Source organism: Micropterus dolomieu, linkage group LG21 (genome assembly GCF_021292245.1).
Source record: "Micropterus dolomieu isolate WLL.071019.BEF.003 ecotype Adirondacks linkage group LG21, ASM2129224v1, whole genome shotgun sequence".
In the NCBI taxonomy this organism is placed as follows: Eukaryota; Metazoa; Chordata; class Actinopteri; order Centrarchiformes; family Centrarchidae; genus Micropterus; species Micropterus dolomieu.
This window is the reverse complement of record NC_060170.1, coordinates 31,521,493-31,544,527: the sequence shown is the minus strand read 5'-3', so window position 1 is coordinate 31,544,527 and position 23,035 is coordinate 31,521,493. Positions and strand designations below refer to the sequence as shown.

The 23,035-nt window shown below is 40.2% G+C and overlaps 2 protein-coding genes across 6 annotated transcripts; one reads left to right on the top strand and one right to left on the bottom strand.

Moving 5' to 3' along the window:
* Window positions 1–1,346: 1,346 nt before the first annotated feature.
* On the top strand, window positions 1,347–11,609 carry LOC123959587 (transmembrane protein 150A-like). Of its 5 annotated transcripts, XM_046033700.1 has the most exons (8): window positions 1,347–1,419; window positions 2,472–2,751; window positions 3,037–3,084; window positions 3,215–3,301; window positions 3,775–3,842; window positions 8,053–8,180; window positions 9,604–9,781; window positions 11,134–11,609. In XM_046033700.1, the coding sequence occupies exons 2-8, from the start codon at window positions 2,687–2,689 to the stop codon at window positions 11,433–11,435; spliced, it is 876 nt and encodes a 291-aa protein (XP_045889656.1). In that variant the 5' UTR covers window positions 1,347–1,419; window positions 2,472–2,686; the 3' UTR covers window positions 11,436–11,609. The 5 variants fall into 5 exon arrangements, with proteins under 5 accessions (XP_045889656.1, XP_045889651.1, XP_045889653.1 ...); XM_046033695.1 differs by lacking the exons at window positions 1,347–1,419; window positions 11,134–11,609 and adding an exon at window positions 9,957–10,048 and having other exon boundaries at window positions 9,604–9,815; XM_046033697.1 differs by lacking the exons at window positions 1,347–1,419; window positions 11,134–11,609 and adding an exon at window positions 9,957–10,048 and having other exon boundaries at window positions 9,604–9,823.
* A 3,966-nt stretch (window positions 11,610–15,575) lies between these two features.
* Window positions 15,576–21,789, bottom strand: rnf181 (ring finger protein 181). Its single transcript, XM_046033701.1, has 6 exons — window positions 21,699–21,789; window positions 19,424–19,551; window positions 17,624–17,760; window positions 16,512–16,627; window positions 16,343–16,417; window positions 15,576–16,242 (listed from the first exon to the last, which is right to left on the bottom strand). Exons 2-6 carry the CDS (start codon window positions 19,507–19,509, stop codon window positions 16,183–16,185), a joined length of 474 nt encoding a protein of 157 aa, XP_045889657.1. The 5' UTR covers window positions 19,510–19,551; window positions 21,699–21,789; the 3' UTR covers window positions 15,576–16,182.
* Between the last annotated feature and the right edge of the window lie 1,246 nt (window positions 21,790–23,035).

The window sequence follows — 23,035 nt, the reverse complement described above, 5'->3', positions numbered from 1 at the left end:
TGCGCTCCTATACAGAGCTGAAACATGCTGCCGAAGACAAAATGTAGAAAAAAATTAGTCTCTTTTTGAGGTGTTGGCTTTGCAGAAGTGAGCCTTGGTTTTTCCTGTCTCTGCATAATAACAGGAAATGAAGTGAAACTTTAAAAAGAAAATTATAGAAAGCTTACAGTGATCATCAAATCACAACAGAGAGCAAAGATTAAGGGGCTTCAAATGGCTGTATCAAGGTTTCCTGCAGTAATCGCAGATATAAAATGTGTAAAATAACATTTGGATTAGACGTGTTCGTCCTAGTTCACTGTATATTCCCTCTGAGCAAAGGGACATGCTTGTGACTGTAAAACGATACGGCCTGTGTTGTCCCATGCTTCGCCCCACCACAGAGCTGACCTTGGCTGAAGCTTCATTCTCACAAGGGTTCACTTTGACCCCCCCCCAGATATTTTTATTTACAGTTACACTTCTCTTTAAAGGAGACCTATTAGTCTTTGTCACATTTTATGACTTATCCATAATGTTACAATGTTGGATGTTCATGTTAGACATGGCCAAAGCTTCAAATAATGAGGTCAAAGTATTTAAAAGAAATCCCTGTGAGCCAAAACCTCAGATACCCCCTGTTCTGAACGCTCTGTTTTAAAATGTTTTTGTACAAAGGGCTCGGTGTACACTGTACTTGTGTTATCACAGTTGGTGTCACTTAGAGGAAAGTCACCACAACACACGGACATCATCAGATTTTTAGATGAGGAAGCAAAAAAAAAAAAAATCTTATCACAGATTCCTGGACCATGTTTCAGCTTCACCATAATTATGATTTTCTAAAAAGAGGCAGAGATTCTAGTTCTTCCAGCGACAGGCCTCTTTCAACTGAGTTTAGCCGACAACAGCTCAACAATGTGCGTTCTTTCATTAGACACGGTTTCAATTTGATTTACGAGCTCATGAGAGAGAGATCCACAGATTGACAGTGATGTGGAATTGTTTCTGTAATGGTCTTAGGAGTATGCCATACAGACCACATACTAGTTACTTCCAGAGACATTTTATAGAGGAGACACGCCACTTTAAGAATCCTCCTGCTGCGGGAAACGTATGTCAGCCAATCGTGTGGTTCCACTGACGTAAGGGGCTACTACGCATGTGTCACTACTACCGCGCATGCGTATTAGAAGTATTACTTGTGGGGAAAAACGCTTTTTAAACCTTTTTTGGGGGCAAAGTCATCAAACTTTTTCAGCGGTTTTTAATCAGATTTTACTGCTGATTCTATACATGCAGTTTTTATGTCCCGGTGACCAGTAAAAGTGCAGTTGTGGCTCTCTTCCCCATTCATTCAGATAGGGGCCTGGTCTTGTTTGTCCGAAATAACCGCCCAGAGGCGTTACCAAGATGGCTGTCGAGTGGCAGGACTAGCCTGTAAGTACTTTGTTACTTCCTATCATGCAGGCACAGGACGTATATGCATGTCAGCTGTAGTCTGAAGCCTAGTCCACACTACAAGATTTTAAGCCCAATTTGCAAGTCGCAGAGCGCGAGAGTCGGTGATCACAGACGCCAGAAATATATCTAGTATGCTAATTATCTGGAGCTGTCTGCTGACTCTACATCCACATCCAGCCAATGAGAGCTGGCAGCTCTAAATATGATTAGTTAATCTTTTTTCAGGCCTCTCTTTTTCAACAAAATAAATATTTTAAGAGGAGAAGTGCAAATTTGTTTGTGATTCAAATGAATTAAAGCAAATATTTATTGAGGTTATATTGAACATTTATTGTATTGTTGTTGAGGAAAATGATATTGTAATAATTATCATTGTTTTATTGCCCAGCCCTTCTATATTTGTATACTGTTCTGTATACTTCTTTATGTCCCATGTAACGTGTGTCTTCCTCTTATTGCAATAAAAAAATTAAGGAGGAAAAAATAATTTTGATTATTCCGACACCACATGAATGCACCGCTCACCCCTCCCTTTTCAAGCGCGGTGACCGACACGCTCTGTCAGCTCTTGTGCTAAATAATTCGTGTAGACCTCCATTTGTCCAAAGTTCTCTTCTTTTCTTACTTCTAATAAACCAGTCGACTCCTACTAGTTTTTATTATTCGTACGTATTCAACGTAGTGACAAAATGCACTCTGCTCGAGCCATTTGTCCGTTCAGGCTACTGTAGAAACATGGCGGCGTAACATAGCGACGTCCATGTAAGAGGACCACCGCAGGTATGTAGATAGAAATGTCTCATTCTAAAGGTAATAAAAACATAACGGTTTATTATGTAAGGTCTTTATACACCACTGAAAACGTAGTTCTGGATATTATATCGCATTTATGTCAGTAGATCCTCCTAAATATTACACACTGAACCGTTAAGTGAAATGTAGGCGATGACTGACTGAAAGAGAAACTCCTCATCGCAGATTTACAGTAGTTTGACTGAATGTGTATTTCTAAAACTCTCTTCCTCCAGGTTGCTGCTGGTTGCAGGGCCCTGTGGAGCAGAAGAGCTGTGCCATTCCCCCTTTTTTCCTCTCATGCCCTCCCCAGTGTGTTTCCCTGCGTGTTAGTGACCCCGCGTCCCCACCTACCCCCCCCCACCTGATCCCTCCTGTCGTGTCGCACACTCCTGCCCGAAGCCCCCCTCTTACCCCATGCTTGGGACAAAGCCAGCTCACTGCCAGCCCAATGACTGCCTGGATCGTCCTGCCTGTCAGCCTGTCTGCCTTCTCCATCACAGGGATATGGATAGTGTGAGTGACTAAAACTTGACTGTGTCACGTATGCTGTCACACTGAAACATAATGTGTAAACGGGCATCACAAGGTATTTATTTACACTGTCAAACATTTAAACAGGCACGTGTTGAGATATTCATGCTGTTAATTAATATTTGAGTGTATTCATGTGCTGCTTCAGTGTGAATGCTTTCCTGCCAAAAGCCCTTTATAATCTTCTTTCTTGAAAACTGTTAATCAGGGATTACACACTGTTTGACATTTCCTGCTTGAAATGACGGCGTGTTCCTCGCTCCACAGTTACGCCATGGCTGTGATGAATCACCACGTTTGTCCTGTGGAGAACTGGTGAGTGATTTTTCTGTCTTGATCTGACGAAAAGGGCATAAAACTCTTAACATTTTATTCATTTAAATTTTTGTCTGCCTCCACAGCCTCCAGTGGGGAATGAACTGAACTCATTATGTCACTCCTACAGGTCTTACAATGTAACGTGCACAGAGGAGCTGCCCCGTCCAGGCTTCCCCAAGACATGCTGCACCCTCCAGGACATCCCCCTCATAAGGTCTCCTCCTCTACCTCTCCTCCTCGCTGCACTTCAAGTCTTTTGTTTCTGCAGAATACAAAAGCAGTTACGTGTCTGCGAAGGCCCCGAGGCATGAATTAGCACCTTGTTATGTTGTGGCACTGTGACAGTCATTAAACCACGCTTTGCATAAATTGCTTTTGTTTAATCTGCAAATAAGCCTCTAACCACGCACGGGCAAGTACAAAAGCACTCTTGTAAAAAAAGGCAACATGAGACTTGCAGGCTTTATGGCAGATTTGGAAAGTCTTAAAGTTTTACACCTAGATATAATATCGGAGTAGATGGTTTTACATGATTTTTACATGACACGTTGACTGTACATGGCTTTCTTGGTGGGAAAATACTGACTGATGGTTAAAGACTGTGGCCCTGCATACAGGGATATATGCAGATATAGGTTATTCTCCTACCTGTCACAATGACGGCTGTTTTATCTCCATGTGTTACAGTAAATGTGGCTCCTTCCCTCCTGAAAGCTGCCTGTTCAGCCTGATCGGCAACCTTGGAGCATTCATGGGTAAGGCCTCTTTATAGAAGTTTGTCATGCCGACAACTGCATGCACGTCGCTGTTCCTCGCGGGTCTATTTCAAGTAGCCGGCTATTTAAAAACGATAAAATATTCTTTGTGTGGTTCATGTTTCAACGGTGATAAATTATCCGAAAGTCCCGCGAGGTGCGGACAACTCGGCACAACACCAGTGAAGCCGGGTCTCAGTCTCCTCATCAAGTGTTCCTCTTCCGCCACCACACACATGCGCACTGACAACCCAGGGTTAGGGTTACAATTTTGGATTTATTTACGCACGCTGTATATTAACTAACTAAATTTTACAACACTATAATAGTAGCGGTATTTAGCTGACACTTTTATCCAAAGCGATTATACATGTCGGAGGTTGCGTGCCTCTGCAAAATGTTCCAAAAAATACTGATACACACTGAAACCACGTTTTATAATAAAAACCAGTAAAATTAGCAGCACGTTGAACTTTTTGTTTGCATAAAAATTAATAAAACAATAACAGCCAGTATTTTATGTAAATGAATGAAAACATATCAAATGTGCATTAAAATTAAATATGTTATAAATTCTGTGGAATTACCTCATTCAGAATTTACATAAATACAAATGAGTCTTAGGAAAACAATGACTGCAGTGAGTCTTGTACAGGAGTCTGTTTATCCTGTTGGAACACTTTTACAACCACTTCGAACGACTGCCGGATTTTAAAAGAACAAAACGTGTTTGTTGGATGACGTAATTACGTAGCATGTTTATCATGTGCAGTGTGTAAACAGAGTCTGCAAACACAAGAACACATTTTGTCTCAATTCAACGCCCGGTCTGGTTTTTATATAAGTTCTTTGCATGTATAAAACCTCTTAAACCCCACTGGGTTTCCCGCTTTAGCTGCTTCTAGGCTGCTTAGATTGTTAATACAAATATTAACGTTTAAACGTGTGATCCATATGTCAGTATGAACATGCTACACGTCGTTAGATCGGTTAGATTCTCCACAATTCAATCGTTCAGTTCATTTAATAGAAACGACAAGTCCCAAAGTCTAATTCTTATAGATTTACCAGTGTAACCGACATGGGACAAGAGAAAAAAGTGCCGAACTCCGTTACCTTTTAAAGCGCTCGTTAAGTCCGAATGTGTCCGTTCCTTGATTATTAAATTCCTTTACTCTGTAAGGGTCCACTGATAAAAATAATCAAAACATTTTCATAAAAATGAATCCAAGTTATGAATTTTTTCATGTGAAGTCCATCGATCTCAGTCTGCTAACTTCTACCACACTTTTCTCATCCTGCACCATGTCGTTGTTTCCTTCAAAATAAAAGCGCGTAATCAGTCTGTCAAAGCTAGATCAAATGAATGACGTATATTTGATATTAGTTTTAAATAAATAAACTGTTTCATAGTAGCGTATGTTTTAGTTTTGTGCGAGATTAATTAAAGGCATGTCCCATATGGACGCCTGTCCCAAAAATTGGAAGGGTCAATTCAGTGATTTTTGGCAAATAAAAGCCCGGGCTTTTATTAAGGTAATACTGAGCTTCAGTTTACAAGCTGTTAGCAAGTCAGCCAGACAAACCATGACATGTTCAGAAGTCCCAACATTATGCATTTAGATAAAAGTTAACTTAGCTTCATTCACTATTATGTGATTTTTAAAATTTTTTTTTTATTTGATCAAGTTTCCCTCAAACCAAAATACGACCACACTTCAGACTTTAACCAGGCTGAAAAATGTTCTTATTGACTCAAAACAAACCCACGTTGCTAACTGTGTTTGATGCTGGACAGTGTTTACTGTGATATTAACCCTCGGGAATTATACTGTGGTTTCTCAATAAACCAGTAACTGTTCCACACCTAGGTCCATATGTAAGAAAATGTACCTACTAGTGCTTAGTTTGGGTGTGGAGGAGGGGGGTGGCTTCTCTCTTCGAAGAATGCAAACAATAGACTCGTGTTCTTGAGGAATAATTCTGGGAAGAATGACCTCGCAAGGTCACGAGCACAAATAACGCTGTTGATGGGTTGAGATGATGCATTCCTGCTGATACTGCGCTAGAATACCTTGCCGCCTGCAGTGCTCCAAAGTCACAGCCAGGCTTTGCAGCTGAAGCCGTAAGTCAGAAGCTGATGGGGTTAACATAGGCAGTGTTTGGGTTTGGCTGGCTGGCTATTGATACACTCGTCCCCTCCTACAAAACATCTGTATCCTCACGCTGCGCTGCATTAGGTCGTGGGCCACCTGACTGTGAAGCTGCTGTGTCTGCTTTGACCTGGAGTATGCAGGTGTTTAAGTCTGTTGTCACGCACCGTTTAGTATGTCGTCATCAAGTTCTGTCAGCACCCTCAACTGTGACTGATTTCCGATGTCCCTGATGCATGGTTCTGATTATTGATTACTAAGCGTTATTAAATTACAATAAAAATAAAATCATCTTTAACCTTTTTAAAATCATTGTTTTATTTGACGGCCTTGCTGCCCTGGCATTTGGCTGCCCACCCAAGGCCAAGTGGCCCCGCCCCTAAAATGATGACATTCCAGGCCTGGTAACAAACGCTGTACTGTAATGCCTATTTATAATAATAAAGCAACAACAGTCCCTTTCAGCTGCTTCTGTTGTTTATTTTTAGTTTTTCCCCAAAATGCTTCAAACTATCACAAGCCAAGAATTCTCTGCACATCACAAGCCAGATGTCTCTTGATAGATTTTCATAAAACCAATATTTATTGGTTTATTTTACCAGTATTTAAAATCTCTATAGTTTGTGTCTCGCAACAAATTCTCAGAAGTGAATTTAGTGCTGTCAAGTTAATACAAGTTGCCAACCGATGCATCTTCGGTAAAAGAACATTGCCAGGAGTTTTATTTCTAGGCGAAATGCACAAAATGACACTTCACAAGGTCACAAGTTCAGTTTGTACATCTTGTTCCAGCACATAACTTGCTGTAAAACAATAACGCGTTGTTTTTATACGGGTTAAACCAACAATATATGATGTGTTGTTATAATCGTGAGCTGTGGAGGTGCTTAAAGGCAGATTTTGTAAGCTGAGATAACAGTCATCTGGCTGTAGCTTAGTTTTTATCACTCAGCAAGAAAGCAAACAAGCATATTTCCCAAAATATGGAATTGGTTGTGGTATTTAAACGCATTTACTATAAAAAATGTATTTATTAATGAAATATTCTATCATTTCTGTACTTCAAATGTCTGTAAAAATGCATTGCTAAATACTGATTATTCAATATGCAATGAAGAAAAATTGTTTGAATCTGTGATTAGAGCTGCGATTTGCTGCCGTCTGGTCTTTAACGAGAGGTGAAACGTGTTTAATGTCCGTCTCCCCTCCGTCCATTTTGTGTGGTGCCCACAGACGTCAGCCACTGGCCTCTAGGAGACACGGAGGGGCTTGAAATAGCCTGCGCTCTCTAATAAATAATGAATGCGGCTTTCCTTTCACTTCCCCCCTCTGTCCTCTCCTCTGCACGTACCCTCCATGGCCTCCCTCTTTTACTCCTCCTCCCCTTGTCTCGTTTTATCACCTTTCCCCCAGTTTTTCCTCCTCTGCCTTTTTAATTACTTAACTGTTCCCTGTTGTTGTTGTTAACGTTGATCCAAACTCTACATTCATCACCATCCGCTTTTGTTCTCTTATGTATTTAAATTTTTTCCAGTTGTCCAGATCGTCTTTTATGTTTCGTTGCGTTTTTATTTCCACATCTGTCATTCCTTCTTTTCTCAGCTCTCTGCTTGTCTCTCCCGAGTGTATAAGCTGTTTTTGATGCTTTAGTTTTGACCTTTGACCTATTCTGTTGGTGGCTTGTAATATAATTGATCTGTGTTTTACTGCCTTGGTGGTAGCACCGTAACAGACAGCAACCTGCAGGTTTATAGTTTGTGATGCTAATTTCAGTAAAATTAATCGATCAGCTCCATCTACAACATGATCCGCCCAGTTTCAGACGCCATTGTGTAGCCTACACCAGTGCATCATGTTTAAACAAGCATTTTGAAATCTAAAAAGGTCAAGAAAATGTGTGTAATAAACCCCAAAAATAATGCCATGCAGTAATTGAATTAACTAAACGGTGATTTTTCTACCGGCTCACAGGTTCATATGAAAAGACTTTTACAGTCGTGTTCTTGTGTGGTGGATGCTGTGTAAATGCGCATGTCCTTCCCCCCCGTTTCCTGCAGTGGTGATGGTGTGCTTTCTGCGCTACGCCCAGGTGATCGAACACAGCCACCGATGCTGGGTGAACACCAGCGCTCTGGTGTCTGGCTGCACCAACGCTCTGGGTCTGGTCATGGTGGGCAACTTCCAGGTAAACTTCTTGAAGCAAATTTAATGACCTGAATTCGCGTCGTCATCGCAATGTGCCCTTCAAACACCTTTTTTGCTGCTTGATACAAAAGGAAAACTTGCACAGTTCTCCTTTTCCATGTCTAATCTACAGAGTTGGGAGTAACGCGTTACAAAAGTAACACAGTTACAGTAATGCATTGCTTTTTGCAGTAATATAACACATTACTAAAACAAATCTGTAATATTATACCCATTACAATCTCAGTAACGCACGTTGCAACGCATTTTAACCTGAAAATAAGTGGTGTTTTGTTTTTTAAATAATAATAATTCAACACCGAGAAACATTTCGACTACAGAAAAACATATCCGTCATATCCAACGTTATTTCCTGTTGCGGGAATCCGCTGGTCGAGATTGTAGGCAGACTACGGGGAGCTCAGCTCCTCTTAACAAGGCGGTAGCTGCCCTGATGGATCACGCGTAAATAGATTCCTGTAGGCCATGCGTTTGTGCTTTTAATGAATTACTTTCATGATTAGAGAGGCTACTGTCAGTTCATCCAGGCAGATCCTGTCGGAGTGTCGGGAAATACAAATAATCAATGATGTAATGCTGCTGTACCCCGTGCGTAAATGCGCACAGCGTCTTAATGGGGAGACGATTCATCCTATTTCACCCCTCCTCCCCACCGCTACGAATAACAAGGTACATTTTTATGACAAATACCCACTCGATCTGCGGATATGACTCTGCACATCACTCAAATGACAGTAACTAGTATGTACATTTTGGAAGTAACTTGCCCAACAGTGCTAATCTACAAGAGAAGTCTGTCTGATTAATTAACTCCAATTTAAGGGATCTTGGAGAGACAGAGTTTGTTGCTAGTGGGTAACAAGCAGTCTTTACATGCACAGCAAACCACCAATCACAATATTGTTCTTGGTCAATTTAATAAACATCCAAAGCAGGCCCCGCCCCCGTTAGTTGTCAACAACAACTTGGAAATGAGTGAGGAACAGGAGAAAACAAACAAAAAGAAACAACAAGACCGAAAGAAAAGCAACATTTGTAAACCACTCAGGGCGTCGGTGTTTAGCTTCTATTTTATTTTTATTTTTAGCATTTAAAAAAAAATATTTTTACAGCATTAAAGCTCAGAAAAAAATTTTCAGCTCATTTATTTTCTATGTATTTTCCCGTACAAAATTACCACAATAATTCTAGGATGCTTAATTTTTTTTCAAATGGAGCAATTGAAGTCATCTGGCGAAAATTCCTGTATTTTTTTTCATATCTGAATGAATATTGCAGAAAAGAAAAATCTTAAAATATCAGTTTTTTTCCAATATCGTGCAGCCCCAACCTGAAAAGACGCTGGTGACCTTCCTCTTCTTTTTATTTATTTTTTTTTCTGACTGTACGACTCTGTTTGTCAGGTTGATCACGCCAAATCTCTACACTACGTTGGGGCCGGCGTGGCATTTCCAGCAGGGCTGCTGTTTGTGTGCTTGCAGTGTGTGCTCACCTACCGGGTGGCTGTGACTGCCCTCGACTACTGGATGGCCCATTTCCGAGTGGCTCTGGCACTGGGAGCCATGGTGTCCCTCGTCCTCAGTATCCTTTACTCACTAGTGGCACATCCCCCGTGGTGTGCAGGTGCAGTAGTTATGTACTGTTTCTTATATCTTTTGACTTCTTTTAAGTTCATCTTTACTTTTGACAGAGACATTCATACCAAGAAAATCACAGTTGTAACTAATAACATTAATAACGACCGTCTCCCGTTTAGGTCACCCAGTTCGAAGGCCCTGATATTGTTCGTGCTCACACGGTGGAATGACTTACTGGAACTGAGCCATCATTAAATTCCTGTTACACCTGTGCTTTTCTATTTTATGTGCTCAAGACAAAACGTCTGCCTTGGAAAAGGTTTGTTTAACTACAGTCATTCCAGATGTTCGTTAAACTCATATTAACAACATCTCTTTTCTCATCTCTCTGCTAGTCGAGGATTCGTACCTCGTTAGATTTAACAGGGTTTTCTTCAGTGGCGTCGTTCAAACCGAAGCCAAGATGGATGTGTGACTGCTTCGTCTACATTGCTCCACCCAGCCCTTATTAGTTAAACCCTTCATGGCTCCTGACATCAATGCACTCACTCACTGGAGAGCCGTCTTGTTTTCCTGTCCTTGTCACTCCGCTAGCCTCGAGGCACGTCTGCACAGATCACGATGTTTGTCCCTCAACTTTGAGCCAGGACAGCGAGGCCACGATAACATCTGTCTGGGCTCGCGGTCATCTGCCCCCCCCCCCCCCCCCCCCCCCCCCCCCCCCCCCCCCCCCCCCCCCCCCCCCCCCCCCTCTCTCTCCCGCCCTCCCCCTCTCTCTCCCGCCCTCCCGTGAAGGAGCTGACGGCTTCACTCTCTGTGGCGACCTCTCTCCGCCGCCTGCCTCTCGCTGACATTTGAGCCGCGGCTTTGTCCTTGACAGCCTGTTGTCTCTCAAATGCACCAAAGTGGCTGTTTCCCAATCAGCAGAGCACCCACTTGACGGCCGCTCCTTCCAATTAGGAAGCAGTTTAGTGGAGACTCTCCACCTCTCATTATTGTCATCCTTTATTTCTGTCTGCCTTCTCCTCGTCTGTTTGGCGGCCGGATAAGAACCATTCACATTATTTATCTGATAAATGATAAGTCAGTCTCAGGTGAATATACCGCAGCCACTGACTGGTATCCTATTTTTCTGTTTGATGGCGCAGCAAAGCCAACTGCAGTTTAACCCTCATCATATAATTAATTCACACCTGGCGCCCCGAGGTTAAGCTGGCTGTCCTATCTCATTAGATCCTGGGATTGATTCAGGCAGTCTTATTTTCTCCCTGTGCCACTGATTCTGCAGAATAGGAATAGGATTTATTTTGCTCACGCATGTACCAGAAGTGTCTGTCCTCCTTAACTTCCTCCCAGGCGGCATCTTCTTCATCCACGAGAGCTTCATCCTTCAGCACGCCGCGGCCATCTGCGAGTGGGTCTTCACGGTGGACATCCTCATCTTCTACGGCACCTTCACCTACGAGTTTGGCACCGTCACCAGCGAGACCATGATGGCAGGCCTGCAGCAGAGTCACCACCTCGGCTCCGGGGTTATGATGGGCTCCAGGTCCCGGGGCTCGACTCTGGGCGGGGCGACTAAGGGCCTCAAGTCCCCCGGGGGAAGCAGCACATCCACACATCTCAACTGTACGCCAGAGAGCATAGCCATGTTGTAGCTCTGCACAAAGGTGTGAACTGCAGAGGTGCTTCATGGCCCCCCCCCCCAGGCAGGACAACAGAGGCAGCATGTGGAGGGAGTTCTGATATCTTTTGACCATTTGAACCAACACCAAGTTATCCCATCTGTTATGCTGTACCATCTTTTTCTTTTCTTCTACCCCCCCCCCCCCCCCCCCCCCCCCACACACACACGTTGGTTCAAGCCACTACAGTCGAATCTGTTTCTGTAGTGACGTTGAAAGGAGAGCTGAATGTGTGGAGACAGTCTGAGCACTGGCACCATGAATGTTTTCCAAGATGGCTGTTTTATTTGGGCATTTGTTCACGCGAGTAGGTTGTTTACTGAACGAAAGATGTTTTATTTTCTCTTGCTAATAATGCATCACCCCAGACACCCCGTCATGAACTACCCAACGCTTTGCGCGGCCCACCTGCTCTGGCCTTTTGCTTATCTCTGCACGGCACACTCTTCGAACGAAAGAAAAAAAAGTTTTTATGTTTTGAGTTTTGGATTTGCGTAGTAAGTAGTAAAATATTGAATGTTTGAGGATAGTTAACAGTTATGTATTTTTTACAGGCTACAAGCATATGGCCTTTTTTTTTAAATCAATCAAGCATAAATGATTTGTCAGACTTCACCTGACAATTTAAGTTGCTTACACAGATGATTTTGATGGTATTCTCACACAGTTTTACAAAATATGTATACTTGTATAATCCATTTCATTGACATGTGAGTGCATGATGGATGCATAGAAAAAAAAAAACTACCGGTCTGTTCTGTTGTAATGACTCAGACCGCGTCTCAATCACTTTTAACTGAAGTCGTCTCCCTGGATGTCATTTCCTTTTTTTATCGTCCCACATGTTGCATGATCTGATCATTTCTATGTAACATTTTCATTTCATGCTACCTTTTATTTTATTTTTTTTCTTCTTCATAGACTGCCATGTCTGATGCAATAACTACCATCAATCATCCATCGATAGTTTACGCTCCATTGGGAGTGAATAATGCCTTTTTCAGTGTGTTGGAGTTGAACACGTGGCTCTGCTTTCTGTTTGTTTTTTTTTATTTTAAAGTGACCTACATCTTACGGTAAAACACGTGGGTGTGTGAAGGTAAAACTATAATCCGACTGACACATTTGCAGATGAAGTTGTCCACACACGGATAAGATTCAAGGCTGGACCCTTGGACGTCTTATTTGAGTTTGGAGAACAGATTTTCTGCTACGTAAAAAAGTGATGTGAAGCGTTCTCAGTACTTACAAGGGAAGCTTTGTTCACACAGTGTTAACTTGAGAGGTGAATATGATGCGCGCGGACCTTGTGCCATACACGTCCTGCCGTTACAATGTGTGTCAATACAGTGTTAAAACCAGACATAACCATACAAGTTTAGATTGATGTGAAAGTGGGTCACACATTGAGGATTGTTTTATGATTTCCTGTTGCCAATTTCTCTTAATGTGATCATTACGGTTGTGAATTAGCTCAACACCAGACTGCCACAAACTAAAGCTGACTAATGCCACCTGATTTAAGTACCATCAGATTAAGTTCTTGTTTTAAGCGAGTGAGCCATTTGAGAATTAACACACAGTATTCTGCCCTCTGCGTAGTGTTAACACATTTTTAACCGTCTTACCACTGGATGCCAGCAATACACGTTATTAAAAGGGTCACCTACCTCTTTTTTTAAAAATAATCTTATGTGGGTTTGATGTTCTGTGGCAAAAAGCTAGAGTTCAAACATGTTTTCCATCTCACAGCGGTTTGATGTTGATGTGAGCAGCGGTACACAAGCAGCTCCAATCCACAAAGATCCGTCAGGGCGAGCGTCGCCGTTTGGACTGGACTGCTGTCTCACGAGATGTGTAATCATGTGTCAGGTCCTTTTTTTTTTTCTTTACTTTTTTTGTGTGCAAATTATTTAACTTTCTTTCTGGGACTGCAGCAATTCTTATCTTGCCAAAAAAAAAAAAAAAAAGACTTGAGTCCACTGGAGCTATGATGGTTTTTCTGTGAGTCGGCAGTAGGTGTATGAATTCGTATGAGTGCACTGTTTTAGCCTTATCCCTTGTATTATGCCAGGGGAACATGGTCAGATAATTTCTTTTTGTATCTTGTGTTCAGCTGTAGCCTATTTCACCATACTGTAACTAAGTCACAGTGTGACAACAAACGGCAGCTTGTATGAGCCCTCGCATCGGGGTTGGATTTATTCGGTAACCACATCTTTTCCGTAACGCCATCTTCCACTGGCCAAAACATAACGGGGGATTTTTACAATCTGTTGTTTATCTTTTTTGTCTTTTTCTGTCAAAATGTACACTTTGTTGGTGGGAGAATCTTATATTACAAAAAGGCTGCCTGACCTGTACTTGTCTTGAACTTGAGCAAAACAATACAGAAACAAATGTCTATAGAAATGTATCAAGTCATATTTCCTCGATCTGAAAAACATGTAAGAGAATGGAGTCAAGAGAAATCCCAGAAATCAAGTCAACACAGATGATTTTGTTTCCTTTTTTTATATATATAAATTCTGTAAATATGTATGATTTTGTCTATCATTTAGGTATTTTCATTTGACAGAGATTTATATTCAAATATGAAATAAAAATGATAAATTATTCGCAGATCTTTTGCATGGGCTGTTCTTTAAATGCAGAGAAGTTGCCTTTGTTTCCTTTATAAAACAGCAACATCAGCAGCATCCTCCTGCTTAAAAAGATATCAAAGTCACACAGCACCTGTATAATACTATGTTAGTGTGAAATAGTATTGGTACCAGCCTGAAACAGTTTTTGGGTGTTTCTTTTTTTCTTTATACAAGAGGTTATCTTTGCAAGAACAAACAGAAACAACTTTTGGCAGCTGACGCACATACATCCTGCTGGCTAAAAATCACGCCAAGCTGAGCAGTTAGAGCAGAGCTGCCGGTCCATTATTGCGTGTTAATCTACAGGAAACATGTTTTTGTTTTTCTCCGATTACTGGGGCGTACTCCAGAAAGCAGGTTTAACAGTTTAACCCTGAACTCTGAGTCGATGAATCCTGAGATGGGAAACTCGAGTTTTCGGTTCCAGAAGAGCTGATCAGAGTTCGTTCATTCAACTCTTAGTATGATTCAAAGACTTAGACGTGATTGTAAACTGTAAGTCTGATCCAGTAAATGTGTTTGATTTGCATCTGAAAAGACAGAGATTCGAATACAGCGGTTTTTAAGTGTTGTTTTAACAGCATTCAGTGGCTTTATTTCATCTACTTTAACAAATGTAGTTACACAAGGTCACTGACATGCTGCTAAAACACAGACTTCACGCAGCTCTATTAAAATAACGAACTCTCTGCAGCTGCACCACGATCCTGCTCATTAAGAAATAAGTATAAATAAGTAATAAAAATCTCCTATATGAGAGGGATTATGTTCCACCAGTGCCACCGATCACATCATGACCGATGGAGACAATTTAAAAAAGGGTTTAAGTCACCTTTTCTTTCCGGAAATGAAAGCATCTCAGGGTTAACTGACTCAGAGTTCTTACTACATCCTGTCTACTATCCAGTAGCTCAGACTGTTAGCACATAATCGCTGTTTGGGATTTATAAAGTATCTATCTATCTAAATCTGCTTGCTGGAATACACCCGCGCTGTGGTATGGAAGCAGCAAGGCACTGCCATGTGATGAAAACTGGTTACTAATTGCTCCCCTGTGTGGGGCCAGAAGAGGGGAGATGCTTTCTCAAAACATCATGGGACAAAGTTAAAAGGGGAACGCCTCCGATTTCACACATAAAAGGTCAGTTCACTCAGCCAGTGGAAACATAACGTCTTCTGCGGTTTACAGTTTACAAAAAGCCTGTGTTGACACCGAAGGACACCGTTTGAAGGATGCGGGTCTGAGTCAGGATCCAGCATCTTAGGAGTTTGAGCCATACAAGGGACTAAAAGTCAGGATATATCTGCTTTGATTTTGACATTTCTTCTTTTAATGCGTCCCAAAATTTATTAAAATGTAGACTACTTATACTACATTGCCGGAGCGCACTATAACATTAAAAGTCTAAAACTCTCAGATTTAAATGTTATTCTTGTGGAAGAACAATAACAAAAGAGGAGTCACTGGTTAAAACATATTCCAGTCTTTAAATAATTCATATCAATTAGACAATTACAGCTCAACAGATGATTCTTGCGTTTAAAGCTCATAAATGTATATAAAAAAGGAATGAAGAGTCTGAGCTGAAATGTTTGAGTGCTTCAGTGCTCAAATCTCAAAATATATTCATCCTAACTAGTCAGAAAAAAAAAGCATTCATCCAACTTAAGAGAAAAAGCAGTTTCAGTTTTCACTGAACGAGTTACCTATGCTGCTTTCAAGTCTTGTCAAATTATAGGAAAGAACAGTTGCTGGCGGTCACACATTATTAGTATGCGTAGAACGATTGCTAGCCTTGTGGTCACACCATATAAATAGTAATTAATCGTCTTTATTGTGTTATAGATTTGTAATCTTGGATATTATTTAGATAGAGCTGCTTGATACTTCTTGGGAGATATTTCTGCCTTGTAAGTACAAATATGAGACGTTACTTCCCACCGCCATGCTTGAAAGTATATTCTATACGAAATGACATGAACGCAGCATTATGCAATTCCTGAAGCTTTCGTTTGTCATAAGTTTCGGTAAAATGTCACTGCACCACAAACACCTGCACCACAGCACCGTCATGTCATGTGTACATGGCTCCATGAAGGTCTTCCAGCCTGTGCTCTCTCTGTTTTCTTCTCTCCTACAGGACAGACGAACACTGTTCAGATAGGAGCTGGTGCCTGAAAGCACGCTGCTAACAGGAGGAAACTGTACCGTCTGATGCGTAGTTACACACTCACCTTGTCTTTTTTAAACTCCTCGTACTCTGGATTGTCAGTTGGTAATTCAAGTCGGCAGAGCGGACAGGAGTTGGTCTGTGATTGCAAAAGATTTAAAAAAAGTAATTCTAAGTAACGTTTCTCTTACAAGTCAAGACGCAGAGTTACATTACAAATCCGTGAGCTTTACCTTGCCCAGCCAGGGCAGAATACATCCTGAGTGGAAAAGGTGTTTGCAAGGCATTTCTCGCACCGTCTCTTGTTCCTCGAACTCCAGCAAACACACGGGACACTTGAGCCCTTTGTCTGTAAACACAAGAAGCCAGTTTGAATCCCTCTTAATTTATAATAAATCTAGGAAATGTTTGCGAAACACGCGTGCTTTTTTCTTGCATCCTGCATGCTTCACGCAACCCAGTTCCTCAAAGTATTCAGATCCTTTACTTAAGTAAAACCTCACTGTAAAAATGCTCTGTTATAAGTAAAAGTACTGCATTGAAAATGTTATTTTAACTGTCCCCTGTGACTGTTAAATATTATATAATTAGATTATTAATACTCGTTTGTAATGTAAAAGCAGGATTTTACTGTTGAGGTTGAACTATTTTCTATTAGACTGTAATTTGTGACTTTTTTCATCATAATGAATAAATCTGCTGATAATTTTCTCCATTAATCAATATCGTAAAAGAGCCCAAACTGACACCTTCCCAAAAATACATTAAAATAATCCAAAGGAAAGCAGCAAATTTTCACATTTGTGCAGCTGGAACCATGAAATGGTTTTACATGAAAAATGAAACAATGAAAATGAATTACACGATTATCAAAATAGCCGCCAATTACATTTTTGGTCAATCATCGAATGTACTGGCTGTACTTTTCTAAACTGTTGGGTAGTTTAATTTATAAACAAAACATTATATTTTTTTAACTCTTCATATGTTTTGTGTGTAAAAAATTTTAAGCTGTCGGATTAATGTAGTGAAGTTAAAAAGTACACAGTATGTCCCTGAAATGTAGAAGTAGAAAGTGAAAATACTCAATTAAAGTACAAATACTGTACTTAAGTACACAATAATTGAGTAAATACACTTAGTTACTGTCCACCACTGGTCCTCTATTGCAGGCTAAAAAGAGGCTTCGATGGAGCACGTGAAGGACAAATCTACCCTCAAGTACAAACTAATTCAACACATTAAATCCTCTGTGAGCAGGATCCGTCCCTCTACTATAATCAAGTTCTTTACAGATTGTAAATGTGAATGCAGGACACGTCTACCGGAGCAAAACGTCTGTCACCTGCTTGCTCTGGAGAAATGATGACCACAGTGAGGGTCTGAACAGCAGTTTTGGCAGCCGGAGGAGGAAGGCGCTGGTCCCAGTCTGACAAGTCGTACGCCCCTGAGTCAAACAAGTCCAAGCCCTGTATTAAAGACCTAGACACAAAGAGCAACAGTCAATCAGACACACTGTGCACCATCACAGTTGTTTTTTTCAGTTACTAACATGCATTGGTCAAAACTCTTCACGCAGTCAGTGAAACAGATTTGTATGTGTCCCAAACTGTGAATAGTTTTTCTTTGCTTTTCTTCACACAAAACCCGTGAACTTATTTATTTACGGCTCCACCACCTGCAATATAACATATATTTGCACGCTGTGTCCAAAACTGTATCAAAGCACATTGAAAACTGAATTTTTTGCAGGATATGTATGTACATTTTGTGTTTACGCCTATGTGGGTGGAGAACTGTGTGCAGTGTTTTGAACCAAGTGGTTTAGAACTGCAGTCTTAAGAGTTTAAAAGCAGAAAATGTGCTTGTATTTTAACAGATTTCATGAAAGAGTTCATTTTCACACTCCTTGTGACGCTCCGCCAAGTTCTTGTATCGGCTTTGCTTGACAATCCTCTCAAGGTTGCGGTCATCTCTGTTGCTTGTGCAGCTTTTCCTGCCACACTTTAACCTTCCAGTCAACTTTCCATGAATATGCTTTGATACAGCACTCTGTGAACAGCCAGCCCCTGCAGCAGTGACCTTCTGTGGCTTCCCCTCCTTGTGGAGGGTGCCAGTGAGTGTCTTCTGGACAACTGTCAAGTCAGAAGTCTTTCTCATGTTGTGTTGTGTGTACTAAACCAGACTTAGAGATTAAAGGTAGAGCCCGACCGATTAATCGTTTTGCAGATATCATCGGCCGATATAAGCTACTTGCAGATATATCTTGGTATCTTGGTGAGGTCTCAACATAACATTTTAGGGATAATCTTTGTTTATGTCACGCGTTTCTTAATATAAGGGGGAAAAACAATATCGGCCGATATTTCGGCTGTCGGACTTTAAAAATCTCAAATTGGTATCGGACTAATAAATTCCATATCGGCCGGGCTCTAATTAAAGGCTCTTCTCAGGTCGACATTTCTGTATTATATATTCTTAATTCTAATAGGCTATTTTGAAGTGTGGATTTTCATGGGCTGTAAGCTGTAATCATCAAGATAAAAACAAAAAAAGGCCTGAAATATTTTGCTTTAATTGTAATGAATCTAGAATATAAGAAAGTTTCACTTTTTAAAATAAATTACAGAAAACATTTTCACAATATTCTAATAATCTGATATGCACCTGTATATGCAATAATATAGAAAAAATATAGGATATTGAGGAAAATTTATGTATTTCTGATTTGTTTTTGTTACATATACTTTAGTACAGTCTACAAAGTGAATATGTGTTATTGTTATTCTAATATTAAATACTGATTTGACTGAAAATTCATTCAAACTTCAAAGACAACAATTCATCATTTATGTTGTTAGTGTTTTTTTAGGTCTGTGTGTTATGAGTGACAATGAAAGCTTTCTAAATGAGAATTGTTGCCAGTGTTTTGGTTGAACAAGTTTATTTTGACATTTATGAAGTGTTTTGGGGGTTTGAGTGAGTTTTGGGGGTGAAATTAACTGTTTGGCCCGAGATGCATGTTGCAGACCCTGTGAGGAGTTTTCATAAAAGTGGCTTCAGTTTTGACCGACACTTGTTAGCAATTGAAAAAACAAACTGTAAATCAGTGTAAAGATTGATACTGAAGTGTGTTGAGCCTCACCTGGCCAGTTCAAGCAGTGCATTTTGGCGATACTGTTCCTCGGGGTTGGTGGGCTCGCAGTCGTGTTCATCAAAGTAGGATGCCATTTCGGTCCAACCAACGTTTGTGCCCTCCTTGCATTAAGGTACCTGGGAGACACACGGACCCTGAAGGTTCACTAATTTGTCAAAAAACATAAAAATCCACAGCTGATATTTAAACTTACAGTTACAGGGATTCAGCAGAACCTAACTGATGAGTTCGTAATAATTCCTTCATAAACAATCAACACCACAGTGTAGCAACTACTTCACAATTCATCGACTAATCATTAGTCAATAAAATGTAAAGATATTGTGATAAATGCTCATCACAATTTTCCCGAGCCCAAATTGACGTCTTCAAATTGCTTATTTTGTCAAAAGTCCAAAAACCCCAAAGACTCTTCCTTTACTATCATTAAAGACAAAGAATAGCAGCAATTCCTCACATTTAAGAAGATGAAACAATCAAATGTTTCCCACTTTTGCTTAAAGTGTGAGACCTGAGAGAGATTTCTGAGCCTAAAAAACATTTAAATCAAATCTTTATATTGTTTTCAATGTGTTGTATTTAAAGGTTACCTGTGGAGTTTCAGACACGCACCAGCGCACATAGGGTTGACACACAATACACATTTCTGCCAATTCTTTCACACTATTGTGCTGATCAGCAGATGGAATTAACACGCCAAGATATGCTGTCATACTCCAGCAAAGGCAGACTGCTAATGAGTAAACATGGATATTAAAGAGGTGGTATTACGCTCATTTTCAGGTTCAAAATCTTATTTAGACGTTGTACCAGAACAGGTTTACATGGTTTAATTTTCCAAAAACACCATATTTTTTGTCATACTGCACATTGCTGCAGCTCCTCTTTTCACCCTGTGTTGAAGACTTCCTTTTAGCTATGGAGTGATGCATCTTGTCTCTAACTGATCTTTGTTGGGAGTTGCACATGCGCAGTTCCTAGTTAAGGACTACTAGCCAATCAGAAGCAGAGAAGGGCGGGTTAGTGAGAAGCTGGTAAACAGCTTCGATTCAGCTGTAGGCTACATGTTGCCGACCAGCTTGGCAACATGGACTGGAGCAAAAGATTCAGAGTGGTGAGTTATTAATCTGTAACAAAAGTATTTTTCATCCATAAAGTTTTAACTGAGCTCTGTCTCTACATCACAGGAACAACTTCATGTCCACTGACTGCCTGGAGGGTAGATAGTGTTTGGAAGGGAGAGGAGGTGTGTGCTGCAGCTCAGCGTTTTTCCACCACAGTTTTTGAGGGCGTGTCGGAGTAGCCGCTTGGCGAGCGTTATGTGAGGCGCATTTCCCTTTCATCCCTGTGACGTCACAGATGGACTTCAAACGAGCAGTTCAGAGCAGAGATTTCTGTGGGAGATGGGAACTCCCTTTTGGCTGGACTTTGGGCTTTTTCACTTTGCAAGCCTATTACATGCACAAAAAATGTATATAACTCAATAAAGGAGAGGGGGAAAAGCTAAAAAGAATATCACCTCTTTAACAATGCTGAAATTAAAATACTTTAAAATGCCCTTGGCTAATGTTTTGAGGAAGGAAATGCATTCACCACTTTGTTACAACTCAAGGACATAAACAATGATTTTTGGTGAGTAACACTGAATGTAAACATAACTTGCTTGTTTATGAGAAAACTCCACAGGGCACCTTTAAAGGATTTAAATAAAACACTACCATCTGATTTCAATGCTGACAAACTGCATAAAATGACTGAAACGATTAAATCGATTATAATAATAATAATAATAGTTGTCGATTAATTCTCTGTCAATCGACTAATCAATTAATCGACTAATTGTTGCAGCTCTATCTGCTGTGCCTACCTGGTTCACCAGGTATGAGAAGGTGTGACCCCCATTTTATTATTATATCTTATATAAAAATTAAATACAATATACAAACAGGAACATTTAGTAAAATGTTTTTTTTGAAGAGTGAGCACAACAAACTCAAAAAAGTTGCTGTTTGATAAACTTCATGCCGTACTGGGAGCCTTTAATCAGCATATTGAAGACCAGTAAGATTCTCTGATAGAAACCCGGACACAAAGAAATGTGCAGGTTATTTAACGTTTAGTTTACTTGACACAGAAGCTTGGCTGCGACTGAAGTTTGACGCTAACAAGAGCTCAGAGTTTCTCCCACTTGTACAAACAGACTTTGTGTAAAATGATAAACTAAGTGAGTCTTGGCGAGACTTAACAAATTCGCTCGACTTACCCGAAACGGTTAGCAACAATAAACATGTCACTTTTCCGGGTATGACGATGTTAAACACGTGATGCTGTGTCCAATCACGGCAGGGAGCCGCTCCCTACTTCTTCTTTGGTTTCCAAACGACAATGTTGCTCTACCGCCACCACCTGGTTCCACGTGAGGTCTGTTGTGTTGATGAATCATTATCAGTTATCCCCATTATAAACTGATCATTTTTTTTGGTAATAGTGACTTTATATGAACAGCTGCAAGGATTAATTGATTAAGTCAATCTAGTCTAAGTCAAACTATTTTGCCAATCGATTAATCAGTTTGAGCAATTTTCTGTTTGATTCTGTGATTCCAGCATCTTAAATGTGAATATTTTCTGGTTTTCTAAAACAGTAAACTCCCCACTTTCTGACATTTTAGCGATCGGATATTCAAAAGATTAATCAACCCTACTTTACTGTCTCACAGTCAGAATCAGAAATCTTTTATTGATCCCTGAGGGAACATTGTTGTGTTACAGTTGCTCACTTTGCTAATCAAGTCATTAAAGAAATATAAATAATAATAATAAAAAGTTGGCAAGTAGAAAATATACAAATTTAAAAATATAAATATGACTGTGGAAATGTGTACATTATTCTTTAATCAAAAATCAGAAATACTTTATTGATCCCTGAAGGGGAAATTCTTGTGTCACAGTTGCTCAGATTGCACATCAAGGTATAAATAATAGTAGAAAGTTGGTAAATACAATACAAAGAAGCATAAAATATAAAAATGTAATTTTTGGAAAATATATGAGAGAAGTGTAATGATAAATAATAATAAATAGAAGTAATAATAATGAGTACAGATAGCGTTGAGGTGGAATTAAAAAATCCTTAAAATTATTGCAATACTGGACAAAGAGTAGAAAATATTGCACATCAAGTCCCTACAGCAGCGGTTCTTAAAGTGGGGTCCCCAGCAAATAGGGAATCATTTATTTTCACAATAATTTCATCCATGTAAGTAACACAGTGACAGAACGTATGACTATTTTGGTGATGGGTTTCATACAATTTCCGTAATAAAACATCTGAAAGCCAAAATATTCTCAGATCCTTGGACAAAGTCTTCTCTCATCTGTGGTCTAATTTGTCAGTTTAGGGGTCCCTGCTGTGAAAAAGTTCGAGAACCAGGGTTCTACAGTATGTGACAGAAGTGTAATGAATAAATATCAGTAATAATAAGGAGTACTGATAATGTTGAGAGAAGGCATGATTAAAATCCTTAAAAATTGCAGTATTGAGACAGAATAAGAAGAATTACACATTAAAAGTTCCAGTTGATGACTAAAGAGTCCGAGT

Excerpts from the sequence above, each read along its gene's own strand:
- LOC123959587 (XM_046033700.1), top strand. The coding sequence starts at position 2,687 with ATGACTGCCTGGATCGTCCTGCCTGTCAGCCTGTCTGCCTTCTCCATC. Across the intron at positions 3,302-3,774 it reads CAGGACATCCCCCTCATAAG|TAAATGTGGCTCCTTCCCTC; the intron begins GTCTCCTCCTCT and ends CATGTGTTACAG. Across the intron at positions 8,181-9,603 it reads TCATGGTGGGCAACTTCCAG|GTTGATCACGCCAAATCTCT; the intron begins GTAAACTTCTTG and ends TCTGTTTGTCAG.
- rnf181 (XM_046033701.1), bottom strand. The coding sequence starts at position 19,509 with ATGGCATCCTACTTTGATGAACACGACTGCGAGCCCACCAACCCCGAG. Across the intron at positions 17,761-19,423 it reads GCACTGCTTGAACTGGCCAG|GTCTTTAATACAGGGCTTGG; the intron begins GTGAGGCTCAAC and ends CTTTGTGTCTAG. Across the intron at positions 16,243-16,342 it reads AGGAGTTTAAAAAAGACAAG|GAGAGAAGAAAACAGAGAGA; the intron begins GTGAGTGTGTAA and ends TCTGTCCTGTAG.